Here is a 13,574-nt window from a genome sequence, read left to right as displayed (position 1 = left end):
CAGCCACTGCAGTGTTTTTGTCCCATCAGGCACTGGGGTTACCCAAAATGCAAAGAGGAGGAAGAAACTGTGGGATAAGCTACTCACAGCACATAGCTATTGAAGGTAGCCACGCTACAGGGGACTCACTGTCGACCTCATGCGCATAGTGAGGACATGCACTTTCAACTTTACAAAATCGGGTGCTAAAAAAAAAAATCAATCTTAATAAATTCAACCTCATCTCATAATGTTGATGTGGTCTATGGCACTTAAATATAGTGAACAGCATAGTATAAATACCCAGATGAACACAGACACTAAGTCAGTTTTGCCCCTTGTACTCCATATGGAAATCAAGCATAAGGTTTCAAAGGCCCATGGTGAGCATCAGGTGCTGAACTACCATAATGAAGTAGTATAAACACCTTGATAGATCATTCCTAGTATTGCAAAGTGTAAGTAAAGCTAAAAGCAATAGTTACAAAGAGGACATAAATCATGAGCACATACTGATATGGTTTCTCTTTTCTCTTTTTTTAAATACATAGTTAATAAAATAGCACAGTTTTGTGAATACTTATCTCTAACTTACTACATAACAGGGCAAATACATTTAACATTATCAGAAAACAAATCAAGGACAGCATTTACACATTAACAGCTCAGTCCCCAAAAAGAATTTATATTAAAAGACTAGTCTAACAAGAGTCCACAGGTTAAAAACCCCAGAGGGCCATTTAGGAAACTATAAGGTAAATGGTTTTTGTCATTGATTTATTCCACTAATTTATCCAGATAAATACAACCAGCTTCAGACAACTGAGAAAATCCTGTCAGTGTACAGCCCAACACCACTGAAGTTCACTTTTAGAACTACAGCATTTTAAAAAAATAGCAGCTGATTGGGTCCACATCTGCCACATGTATTTTGTGACAAATATACCAGAAGCTGAAGTTAACAAGAATCCAAAATTATTTCATTTTATCAGATTGATTTTGATTTCTTTGGATTAATCCCTTCATCTTCTTCAGTCATCTTTGCTGCAGGCCTCCTCTTCAACCCTTTCATCTTCCTGGTTTGTAATTTACTGAGGTCCTGTTTCTGCATGTGGATCCGACCATACGACGTACCGAAGACATCATGGGAGATATTCTTCTTCTTCTTTGGCTGTAAGATAATGACAGAGTTAATGTTTCTCTGCACAGAATATCATTAGAGGACTATAAGGCAAGCATATCTGTCATCACAAGTCAAGATATTCACTAGAAATCAAATTACCACTGCAATTTAAGGTAACTACACACAAAAATGGAATTGCACAGATAAAATCCAGGGCTTAGAGATTTATTTTCCTGTCCTTATATGGCACCAGATCAGTTTATCATCTTCTCTTACCTGTGCTTCCTGCTACAGAGCATGCAATGACGTAAGTTAAGTTAACAAAAAGACCTGAACATTGCAAAAATAGTGTGCAATAATAGAAGTTTACTTACTGTAACTGCAAACTCCAAGAGAAATGGTTCCCTATTTTTATTCTAAGCACGAGGTGCACATGTGCACCTTGTACTGGAAACAGAACAGTTGAGAGCAGTGTCCACTGGCCCATGCACATCATGCAATGACCACATGATGCATCCAAGACTTTTAAGAAGCTGCACAGATTGACACTGTACTAGTTACCTCTTATCAAGTAGAGGGGATGGAAGGCAGGATTAGAATCCAGATAGGAACCACAAATCTCAAGAAACCTCCAGTTACAGTAACTTACCTTTTCTTCAAGTGATTGTCCCTATGTGGATTCCAAGCTTGTGAATATAGCAAGCACTAGTCAGGAAGGAGGTGGGCTCTTGTGAGGACCAAACATGCTAGACAGCATGATGGACAGCAGCATCCATCAGGATGGAGGCAACAGTTCCACAAAAAGATGGCTTCCGCCCAAAGAGAGGGGAATCATGTACCATCCTGCTTATGTATAGGATCGCCATTCTGTTGTTGAGATTACCTGGATGTTGAGGGAGTCTAGAAGGGCTTCGCAGGCCAGACATCCTTTGCTTAAGGATGCAGATGTGCATGTGCATTCACGCTTCTCATGTGGAACAGGGATCCTGAGTCGAGTGGTTGTCAAGGTGACGTGCCAGCCTGCTAAGGATATGTCTTAAATGAGGGCAGGGCTGGTGTGGGGGGTATGAATGACATGCCCACTAGGACTGTGAAGAGACTGCATCACCATGAGAGAGAAGTCAAGATGCTGGCAGGAAGGACTGGTAGCTTGGTTGGATAATCTACCTGTAGACTCTGCGGAGCTATTGTTGGAAGCTTCCCAGATGGAGATGGGCATGGGGTATAACAGCAGTGCCAGCACCACATATCCAAGAAGAAAAAGGCATTAGCAGGCATATGTGCATGAATGACATCTGAGTGTGGTTAAAAAAAAGCAGTGCAGCAGTCCCTGGGCAGAAAGTCTCTGGCTACCATGGAATCTAAATGGGCTCTTATAATGGTAAGTGTGTGGGTAGAGACAAAGATGGATTTTTCTTCTTTGATGTGTTCTCCTAGTCTTGAAGCAGGGTATGTAGGGTGCATATAGTGGTCAGGAACACCCAGTTGGCACATATAGGCTGCCACAACCGCAAAGACCCTGGTATAAATACATGGAGGGCAGTGACGATCCCAAAGGAAAGAACATGGAACTGATAATAGGCTTTGCCTGTGATAAAACAAAGGAATTTGCAACAAGCAGGGTGTATGTCTACATGAAGGTATGCATCTCATATGCATCCCTTGGGCCACCAACCAGGCTCCATGGAGAAAGAGAAAGAATAATAAGGGAAAGGGCGACCATTGGAAGTGAAAGGCGCAGACATCCAAATTAGAGTGTATCCCTTTCGCCCCGTTCAGAATAAGGAAACGGGGAGTAGAAACTACAGCGGCTGTGTGGCACAGGTTCTATGGCAGCCTCGTGGATGATGACAGGGCTGGAGAGAGAAGCCTCCAAATAGGAAAGATGCAATGAATAACGTAACTAGCTACAGATGAAAAATGGACACCTACCTACTTAAGTAGATTAAAAAAACTATATACAGTGAAAAAAGGATCACAGCACTTTTTGGTGGCTCAGAGCACAGAGGGGCTGGTTATAGGCCGGTAAGAGGGAACTGAGGGAGTGGTGTCAACACACACAGCTTTTTAAAGCCTCAGACCCACTGTTTGGTCAGCGCATGACACACATGGGTCAATAGTTCTTGCTCCCAGCACATGAAATCCACATTAGGGATGTTAAACATCGGTTAATTGAATAGTCGATAAACCTCATGAATTCTTACAGGTTGGCTGACTAGACTATAGTCCCTGCAGGTGGAGTACCAGCCAGGAGCTTGTCCACGAGGGGAGCCAGTTTAAAAACCTACTCCCCTCACAGATCAACTGCCTGTTGCTCTGTGGTGGCAGCAGCCCCTGTCCAGGGGGGTGGTCTAAGCTCCCAAACCCACTGCAAGCTGCCCGCCCAGTTCCTAATACACTTTAAATGCAGAGCCATAGCAGGGGTAGGTCCCAGACCTGGCAGAAGTCAGAACTGAGCCAAGCTGCTGAGCAACCTGCTAAAAATTTACTGGAGGGGCAGGGGGTGGAATGTGTGTAGTCTATAGCATTAACCTATAAGCTTTTGCTTATCAGTTAATCGACTACACCAGCAGTTCTCAAACTTTTGGGGCTCCCTGGAGATGTCTCGCGGAGACCTGGGGCTCCGCAGAGCACAGTTTGAGAAACATTGGACTACACTATTACATCCCTAATCCACATAGGAACCAGCATTAGAAGAACACACACCAGAGCTATCTTGGACATAGGACAGTTTGGGGTGGTACCCTGGGCCCCGTGCTTCTGGAGGACATGGGGCTTAGGCAATGCAGGGATGGGTGGCAGTGTGACCAGTCCTGCTCCACCTCAGGGTGATATGAGGGACGTAGGTGTTTTGGGGATAGTGGCAGAGCGACCAGCTAGCTGGCTCCCTGTTTTGTTCAGGACAGGAGCGGGTGGGGACTTGGGAGAAGGAACAGAATGGTGTCGGAGGGTCAGGGGAGGAAGAACTGTCCCAGGTCCCACACCCTCCTCCCCCAGGATAATCCTAACACCTTCATTCCGTGGCCTTTTGCATGGTTTATTTCAAAACTGACTCTGTATTAAAAGACAATGTATGATGCAGAGCAAAGATTTGTGTGTAAAATACAAGGTTTGCATACCTTGAGGGCTTTAGGTTGTTTAAGAGACAACTTATAGAGGTCTTCTGAAGCCAAATGTGTTCTCCTCATCACCAGATCTAATGAAGGTCCCATCTCTTCCAATTCAATTCTTGGTATTTTACATCCTGACTTCTTCAGCAACACTCTGCAAAATAAAAAAATTGAAAAATCAACGTCCACCTAAATTCCCTCTAACTTGTGTGACTGCATGGTTGTTTTCTGAGACCCGCTCAGAGGTTCAAAGGTCCCATACAGGCAGAGAGCTCAGGTGACGAGCATGGGAGCGGGGCATCTGTAAGCAGCAGCTAAACAGAGCTGTACTGCTTGAACTCAAGACCTCCCAGAGCAGATAAGCAGGTGAAATAAGCAGGGAATAAGTAGCTGGGGGGAGAGGAAGTAAGTCATTAATTAATTAATTGGCTGGGGAAGAGGGGGGAGGGGAGTTTGGAGAGTGTGTCTCTTTTTCCTCGGGCAGACAGCACAGAGGAGAAACTCAGAAGTCTCTTCAACTCTTCTGGGCTGGGAAGGGGCTGACTGCATGTGGCAGGATGGGGGAAAGGGTGGGTGGGTGGCTGCTGTTATATATACTGTGAGGTGGAGGCAGGTGGCAGTCTGTTTGGGGTGTCCTGACTCACTTGCTGCAGTCCTCTTTGGCTGGACTGGAGGAAAGGGGGGGGGGAAAGAGAGAGAAGAGAACAGGCTGCCTCAGAGATTTGTGCACCAGGAGGACATTTGCATGATTACATTTCATATAAAGTTTACATGGGTGTTAATGGCTTACGATAAGAAAAAGATTATTTTAACAGTTTTTTTCTGAGTGTTGCAGACTTCTAAATCTGTGAATTTAATGACTTTTTAAAAATCTGGTGTTACTAATTAATACATGGTAAATTGTACTGCATTAAGGCAAGATCTTTGCTATGAAGTAGAGCTCTGGCTCTTATGAGTCAGAAGTAGCAAGTACTAGGTGTGATGCTAGTTCTGTAGGATGCAAGTTTCAAAGAGCTTACAAATAAGGTTTCATCTGTCTAGAATCCCTCAAGCCATATGTTAATTTGTTCTGGAGCTTCTACTCTTCCTCAACTGAAGAAGGCTAATTCCCTACCTTTGTACAGCACCTTTGTAGTCATTAAGGGTACATCTACACCAGTGGTCCCCAACCTTTTGGGGCTGCTAGGCGCCCGGGGGCAGGGCCACACCTGTGCTGCGCGTCTAGGGGCAGGGCACAAGAATGGCTTGGGCTGGCCCTGGTCACTCGGCAGGCACACATAAATGCCCCAGCGGGAGCCATGGCACCCACAGGCACCACGCTGGGGAACCACTGGTCTACACCATCACGCGTAGCTCAAAATAAGCTATGCATTTGAGCTATGCAAACAGTGTAGCTTAATTCATGATAGCTTATTTAGAAATTAAGAGTGTTATTCTGGCATCTTCCTTTTTCCTCATGCAACGAGGTTTACAAAAAGCTGGAATAAGCTGCCCATTATTTCAAAATTATTTCAAAATAATGGGCGTGTTGTTAAGATGCACACAACACTATTTCAGGATAACGGATATTATCCCAAAATAGCGCCGCTGTGTAGACGTACCCTAAGGGTACCTCACAGCAACTAGACATAGATGTCTTGTTTTAATATATTTTCTTCCACACATATGGACTGCTCAAAATAATTTTTTTTAAACACACACACACACACACACACACACACACGGCTTGCCGAGCCGCGGCGAGCCCTGCTCGCCAGCCGTGCTGTCTGGTGATCTGCGCATGCTCAGATAGTTCTGTGCATATGCAGATCGCCCGAACCTGGCTCTTCCGGGTTGTAATTACATAGATTGTCGAGCCCTGTATATATGTCTGTGTGCGCGTGCACACACACACACACACAGGGGTCAACAAAAAAAAGGGACTTGCCACCCTCCCCCACAAAAAGTGTTTTTTTAATGGCATAAATTCCTAATAAGAATAAGAACAGTAATTACTAATGAGTTATTAATAAATATCACATATTATTAATAAATATCTTATAAACCTCTACCTTTTCTCTGCTGCCATGTCTCCTCCCCTTGCTCCATCAGCTCCCCTGGTGCCTGCTGCCCCCCAACCCCTCACCCTCCTCTGCTGTCCTGACTCCTGCCCTTCTCACTGCCCTCAGCCTTCCTGAGACCTGCCCCCCTCCACCAGCCCTTCTCTCTGCCCTGTGCCCACTCCTCCAGTAGCCCCACTCTGATCATGTGAGCTATCCCTCCTCATCCCCTCTCCTAAAACCTCCCTCTACACACCTGCCCTGCCTCTCTCCCCTGGTGCTGGTCCCTCCCCTGCAGGTGTCTGCCCTTCTGCTTCACCCCCAGAATTCCCTGTCACCTGAACCCTCCTGGTGCCTCCCCCTTCCCTCACTGCCCCTGCCCCCTTTGCTCTCTTTTTCCCTGATACCCACCCCCTCACAACCCTCTGCCCCTGTTCCCCTCATGCCCCTGTGCCCTCACAGATGCCTTGCTCCATCCCCGCCTTCCTCATGCCCACCCCTTCTTTCAAGCCTTCTCCCAGCACCTCCTCCTCCCCCTCCAGTCCCCAGTGCCCTTACCCTCTCCTCTCCCAGCATCACCCTGTCCCCCTCTCCCACTGACACCTCCCCTCCTGCCCTTTTCCTCATTGTCTGCACTTGGCCTCCTGGCATTTGTGTCTCCCCTGCACTCCTGTCCCTTGGTGCCTCCCCCTTTCTTCTTCTTCTTCTTCTCCTGACCTCCTCCCCTCAGCACAAGCCCCTTCCCCATATTTTTCCCCTCCCCTCCACTCCCCTCCCACCCTTCCCACAGCCCAGCCCCGCCCCTTCCCCTCCCCAGGGGCCAGCTCTAGGTTTTTTGCTGCCCCAAGCAAAACATCCCCCCCCCTTTGTTGTTTTTTTATACGTTTGCATTTTGCAATGGGTTTTTTTGTTTTGTTTTTTGTCCCGGCACTTTAGCCCTATAAATAACAAATAGCTGTTTCATTTTTTTTTCTATAAAGGCAAAGGCGCTTCAAGTGAACTCCCCCTTTCACTTGCTGCTGGGTCACAGCAGCCTTTTCCCTGCCCTGTCCAGCCCTTCCCTATGGACAAGCACCCTTCACTCCCAACCCACAAGGGGAGCAGGGTGCAGGGATAGCACAGAGCCAGAGTGGTGCAGGGAACAGTAGGGGAGTACGGGGGTGGCGCAGGGAACAGGAGGCACAGCCAGAGAGATGCAGGGATCGGGGGTAGCAGGGTGCGGTGGAGGCACAGGGAATGGGACGTGGGGAACAGGAGGGGCAGAGGTATCTGGGTCTAGGGGCAGTGCAGGGAATGGGCAGCACAGAGCTGGGGGGGGGGTCAGGGATCGGGGGAGCGGGGTATAAGGGCAGCGCAGAACCAAAGGGTCGCAGGGAAGAGGGAGAGCAGGGGGTCCGGGGTGCAGGGGAGGCATGGGGAACGGGCACAGCAGAGACAAAGGAGGGCTGGGGCCATGGTAGGACTGGAACCGGCAGGGCGGGCTCTGGCTGTGCTGTGCGCCGCAGCCAGCTCCCAGGGGGACACAGCCAGAGCCGAGCTACTGCGGCCCTTTGAAATCAGCAGGGCTAGGTCAAGCAAGCATCCTGGTGTCCCGCCCCACCTCCTTGGGTCGGAGCTGCACGCAGGCAGCCGCGTGGGAAGAATCGCCGCACATCCCCCTTCCCACTGGCGCTCTGCTCCTCCGCTGGCCAGCGGATCGGATGAGGCCGCACTGCCCGTAGTGTGGGCTTCGGCCAGCCCATCATAACGGCCCACCGGGCCAGTCCTCCCCTGCACTCACCAGCTGAAAAGATCTACTCGCCACGGGTGAGTGCATCTGTCTAGGGGTGGGTGTGTGTGTGTGTGTGTGTGTATATACATACACGCACACACGCGCGCATGTGTGTTTGTTTATTGGTAGTGCACATCTACACACCACCTCAATATTGGTGTTGCACATAAGAAATTTCAACCTGCCCAAGGACAGAAAGTGTTAGAGGGAACACACTGCTGTCCACCTTTGCCACATTTCGTATTTGTATTTCTAATTATTTTCTGGACCACAGGACATAACTTGGCTTTTAAAAACATGTGCTACTGTTCAATTTTTTTTTCCCCCCCCACAAAACTTTAACCAAGGTACCACAGTTTAATCTTGAACATGTGTGCAACTCCCACTGGTTGCAGCAGAGTTGTGTACACACAGAATCATGGGCTGAATCTGACCCTTGAAAAACAGAAAATGATTACAGATAGAAATTAAACCTAAGCTCCTCTTACACAATGTACATATGGATGGGGAGGAGGGATACTTACTTGTAACTTCGCATATAAATTTTTCCATCCATAGCTGTGAAATGCAGAACATACTCTAACCCTGCCAGGCGAATAGAGGATACAGTAGGACCTCGAAAGAAATCTGAAAGAATATTTCAAGATAGAGGAACTTGTCACTTACATTTTTAAAGTACACCACCTTTTAAAAAGAACTCTTTCAGATGAGCAGAACTTTTGATTGAGTCTATTTGATAAAAAAATCTGAGATATAGTAGATGAATCTCAGATTATCTAAATAAACTAGAAACAGATTTTGGCCTTAGAATGCTTAACAGGGTCCCTTTCTGACCACATGCACGATTAGCAACTACTTAAAGTCTCAATTCTGCAAAGACTGAACTTGTTAACTTTGCATGTATGAGTTCACTTAGTGGGACTACTCATGTATGTAAATACATTAAGCATGTACGTACATAGGTAATCCCACTCAGTCTTGGTAAGAGCATAACAGACTCCTGCTGTCCAAAAATAATTTGGTAGCACTACGAGTTCTAGATCTTATTTTAAAGACCAACCTCGCCCACCACCCAGAGACTGAGCAGACATTATTATTACTTCAACAACAATAACTCTAGTTTTGTGAAATAATACGAAGAGTGTTAGTTATTTCAATTTATTCACTCTTCTAAACTTTCAGCTATGAACTCAGAAAAATAAAACACTTCTCTCATATATTTATTTAAGTCAGCTCATATTTAACTAAGTATACAGTAATACAGAAATAACATTTAGCTAAGTTACAAGTTTGTTAGACAAAGTGATGAATTAAAAGTCTCTGGTTCCAAAATCAGCAGTTAGAGCAGGTATAAATAAGTGGTCAAGATCAATACAACATAAAAGTATATAAAATAAGGAGGTAATTTAGTATTATTTTGATTGTTGTACTCACCATTGTTTAAAATATATTCATTCTCTCTCTCTCTCTAATATTTTTTGTGTATATATATATATATATATATATATATATATATATACACACACACACACACACACACACACACACACACACACACACACACACACACACAAAATATCTGTCTGTCCATCTGTGAATCTGTTTGTTCTTATCTAAACTATTAGAGTTAGGACTACCAAATTTGGTATGTTGTTTCCTCTTATCCTATCTTAAAGTAAGGTAAGAAGTTGGTTGTGCCAGAACAATGGGATGTCCCTGGAATTCAACTGTTTCTCATAATATGGAAAGGGAAGGGTCTAACAGGAGAGACAGTTATACTTCGAAATGACCATATAGGGTCAGCAAGTGCCCAAGTGGGAAGACATTGGTTCGGCACCAGTCAGGTCTCAAGGGTGCCAGGCTAAAGAGGTTCAACCTGTACTTGGTACTGTGCTGCAATTAGTATTTTTGCTATTGTATATATACATATTCAGCAGACAAACCCAGTGTGATCAATTAGATATGAAAACAAGCTTACAGTTTGTGCTTACAGTTTTACAGGGAACAAATTGAGATTCCAGTTAGCTATCCATTAGTTGTCAACACAACTCTCATATCAGGGTCATGAAAACAGAATGTGAGCAAAAAGAACACAAACATGCAAACCTGTCAACCATTTGAAGAGGGTGGAGGAAGAATGTGACCTTGTCCTAGGGAACAGGATATGTTAATAAAAAACAAAAGATCAATACCCAGAATCAAAAACTGCTGATTTGGTGGAGGGAGAGGAGAGGCCTCATTTCCCTTTTAAGTTTCATTTTAGATTCTAAGCCAGCTTTTTCCTTGGTGACCTTTTTCCAGCAGCATCAATTCTGAAGCTATGCTGAAAATAAAGTCTTACAGGAGGGAGAGACTGCCTGGAGTCTAGCCAAAAAAATACTTTATTTTCCCTTCCTCTTTTGTTGGGTTACTGGATTCCTATCTAAAGAAATAGATTTTTCACAAGCTGTAGCTAAGTCACTGTGTCTCAGCATGTAAAATTGCATCTACATTGTTTTGTATCTGCATTGGTAGATTATCCTTTATTATGCTCTTGTGGTATAGCTTTCCAGTCACAAGATGATCTTTATTTCTAAATACAGGGAGTCAGCAATTTAAGTTTCTATGATATCCACCAGCTATAGACCCCTCCTTGCAACTTTTAGGATTTGAAAATTATGGACAATTCGTATTTTGAGATAGTCCACTCTAGTCCAACCAGAGACCTTGTTTTCCTTACCTTATTAATTCCTGCAACCAGTTTACCCCTTGTTATTCCCTCCACTTGTTAAATGTGTTTCAAAGATGTCTGATTTAGAAACCATAGCAAAGAATGTTTCAAGACTTCCATTTTGTTTTGAAGGACTTGAAATGTGTGTTCCAAAGTAATTTATAATTTGGCCACTTAGTAACAAGATAAGTTGACTGAACAGTACAAACACTGCCTGACTTTGTGTTTGGGTAGCCCAAGAATTGGAACAGTTGTTTTAATCTGCTCTTTGTCCCCCTTGTATGACCTCTACCATCTGTCTTGCAGGAAAATCTTAATGACCCCTTCATAGCTACGCAATGACTCTAAATAATTTGTACAAACATGGTGATAGGAGGAAGGAGAAAGTGCTCTCTCAAAACAAACTGGTCTCCTTCTATCCAGTCCAACAAGGGATGTTAATTCGCTTTTAATCAACTAATTGATTAGTCAATGCAAAGAGCTGGCTGGCTCTTAATACATTTAAAAAACAGAGGCACGATGGCTAGGACTGGACATGAACCAGGAACCAGCTGATTTTCAGCCCACCTAGTCCCCCACTATGCCTCTACCTCTCCTGCCACTCGTAGAGCCATTGCTGGGGCGAAACCGGCTTTTAAGTCAGCTTTCCCAGCACCAGCTCCTTGCGAAGGGGTGGGGGAACGACTAGTTGAATCACCACTCGACTATCCAATAAGCTTATGCTCATTGGATTGTCGACTAGTCGCTTGTATCCCTAGTCCAATCCTGCATTTTAAGAACGAACCAACATCAGGCAATTTTTAATAGAGAAGTGGGTCCATTAAAAGAATAAGTGGTGAAGATATGTTACAAATATGTGTATAGGAGGCTATTCGAAACGGGGTGCAGCAACTACATCTCTCTGAGCACAGAATATACATAGACTCTTAGCACCACCAGCAGAAACCAGTATTAGTAAAACCACTACTACAATTTTAAGACAATGTGTGTGTATGGAAGTGGGACCGGAAAGAAAATTATAAATCTTTGGTTGGTCTATGTGCAGGGGTAAAGGGAAGCTACCATTTACATAACCAAACCATTATGAGATGCCCTAAACTGTTTAAAAAATGGATTTGAAGGTTTAATTTGGTTACTAAAAAAATATGCAAGTTCATGCTCTATACCCAATTACTTTTAAGATGCATGACTACTGTCATGAGTTCCCAAAAATGTACAAAATGTTCTTATAGACCACATCTATGAAAACTTGGTTGTTTACCACTAACATCAATAATGTCACACAGCTCTAGTAACAAGGGGATACTAGATAACTGAGCCTCTAGCATTGGGTAATAACAGTACAATAATAAGGTCTTTACAACAGCAGGGACAGTTTCCTAAGTTTCTTGCCAACAAAATGATAAATTAAATACATTATCTCCCTCAGGACCAGAAAGAGTTATTCACTATCATGGAACAGCTATTTCATGATAGGTCAAATTGTAAGCCTGAGCTACCTTATTACAGCAACAGCTCATTAAATCTTTAACCTAAGAAACTCCAGTCTTCCACCTACTGTTTTGTCTTTAGACATTTCACCCAAGTCAACAGAATATCAAAGTATTTGGTGGGTGTTTGGCATATGTTCTACAGCAAAAAATGGATGCGTATTTGACTGAGGTATGTTTGGGCATAAACAAAAGCTTAAAGCAAACAAATGGGATAGGGAAATGTTACTCAGATGGACAACAAAATAAAATAAAAAGGGCTAGACTTTGATCATCCGGCACAGGGCTACTCAACTTTGGAAGTTCGGGGGGCCACAATGAAACTCACAGCACATGCTGAGGGCCGCAATTTAAGTGTGGTCGTATATACATGTGTATGTGTATATATATGCAAATAGCTTCTTTCACTCTGATGCAAATGAATACAAAGATTAAGGCAAGACTACACAACACAGACCCCATTTAAGGCAGTTCTGTGATATTTATAAAATGCAATATTTATCCAATTTTCACCCATGACAGAACCTTTAATGATCAATGACAATTCAGGAATTTAACTACTAAAACGTATATCAACAGAAGACCATTATATTGACTACTTCTTTGGTTTTGGCTCTCTCTCGCGGGCCACGTGTTGAGCCCTGCGTAAATCCAAACTGCACTGCGGTCCACAAACAAATGGGCCGTGGGCCACATTCGGCCCGCGGGCTACATGTTGAGTAGCCCCAATCTAGAAAATATTGGTCAATGATTGGCCACACCTCAGTAAACTTGCGTTTCATACAAATCTCAATTGTGTGTACGCATTTTGATCTATCCTAGCAACAATGCAAATATGCTTAAGGAGATGCACATTAGAACAAGAATGTGCGGCTTACTTGTATGTAATGATTCTCTACCAGAAATGTGAGCAAAGTGGCACAAACCTGATCTTTTATGGTGTGCATTCTATATAATTTGAAAAGTGATGGAATCATTTAATCATTCACAAGCCCACCAGCTCTTAGAACTGACTGAAAAATAGCTTTGCCATAAAATTCAACCTCTTTGGTGCTATGCCTCTGAAAAATACACAGACAAGCTCTTACGAATAGCAGTGATTAATTTATTAACGCAACAAAGTCTTTTTTAGCACCTCCAATAATTTAGAAAGACCAGGTAACTATGAAACCAAAGGCAGTGGCAGTTTTTTTAATGACATCTTGGTGCAGGGACAGAAGTGGGGCAGGATTGCCAGTGGGGCTATGAAAGGTTAATTGGCTAAGTGGTAAGCATCACCCCCTAAATGGGTAATGCTTATCAGTTCTGGTTAACAACAGGGGCTGGAGCAGCTCCCCACCTGCCCCAGGCAA

The 13,574-nt window shown here is 44.1% G+C and overlaps 1 protein-coding gene across 1 annotated transcript in view; it reads right to left on the bottom strand.

Moving 5' to 3' along the window:
• Nucleotides 1-497: 497 nt before the first annotated feature.
• RPF2 (ribosome production factor 2 homolog) overlaps nucleotides 498-13,574 on the bottom strand; it is a 31,080-nt gene continuing 18,003 nt past the window's right edge. The window contains exons 8-10 of the mRNA XM_006123209.5: nucleotides 8,547-8,649; nucleotides 4,222-4,366; nucleotides 498-1,150 (exon numbers count right to left, since the gene is read on the bottom strand). Of these exons, the coding sequence (XP_006123271.2) occupies nucleotides 968-1,150; nucleotides 4,222-4,366; nucleotides 8,547-8,649 (431 nt within the window). The 3' untranslated portion in view covers nucleotides 498-967. The remainder of the gene's footprint in view (nucleotides 1,151-4,221; nucleotides 4,367-8,546; nucleotides 8,650-13,574) is intronic.

This window comes from Pelodiscus sinensis, chromosome 3 (genome assembly GCF_052426305.1).
Source record: "Pelodiscus sinensis isolate ZL-2025 chromosome 3, ASM5242630v1, whole genome shotgun sequence".
NCBI lineage: Eukaryota > Metazoa > Chordata > Testudines > Trionychidae > Pelodiscus > Pelodiscus sinensis.
Note: the sequence above shows the minus strand (reverse complement) of the source record. Positions and strands in the feature narration are given on the sequence as shown.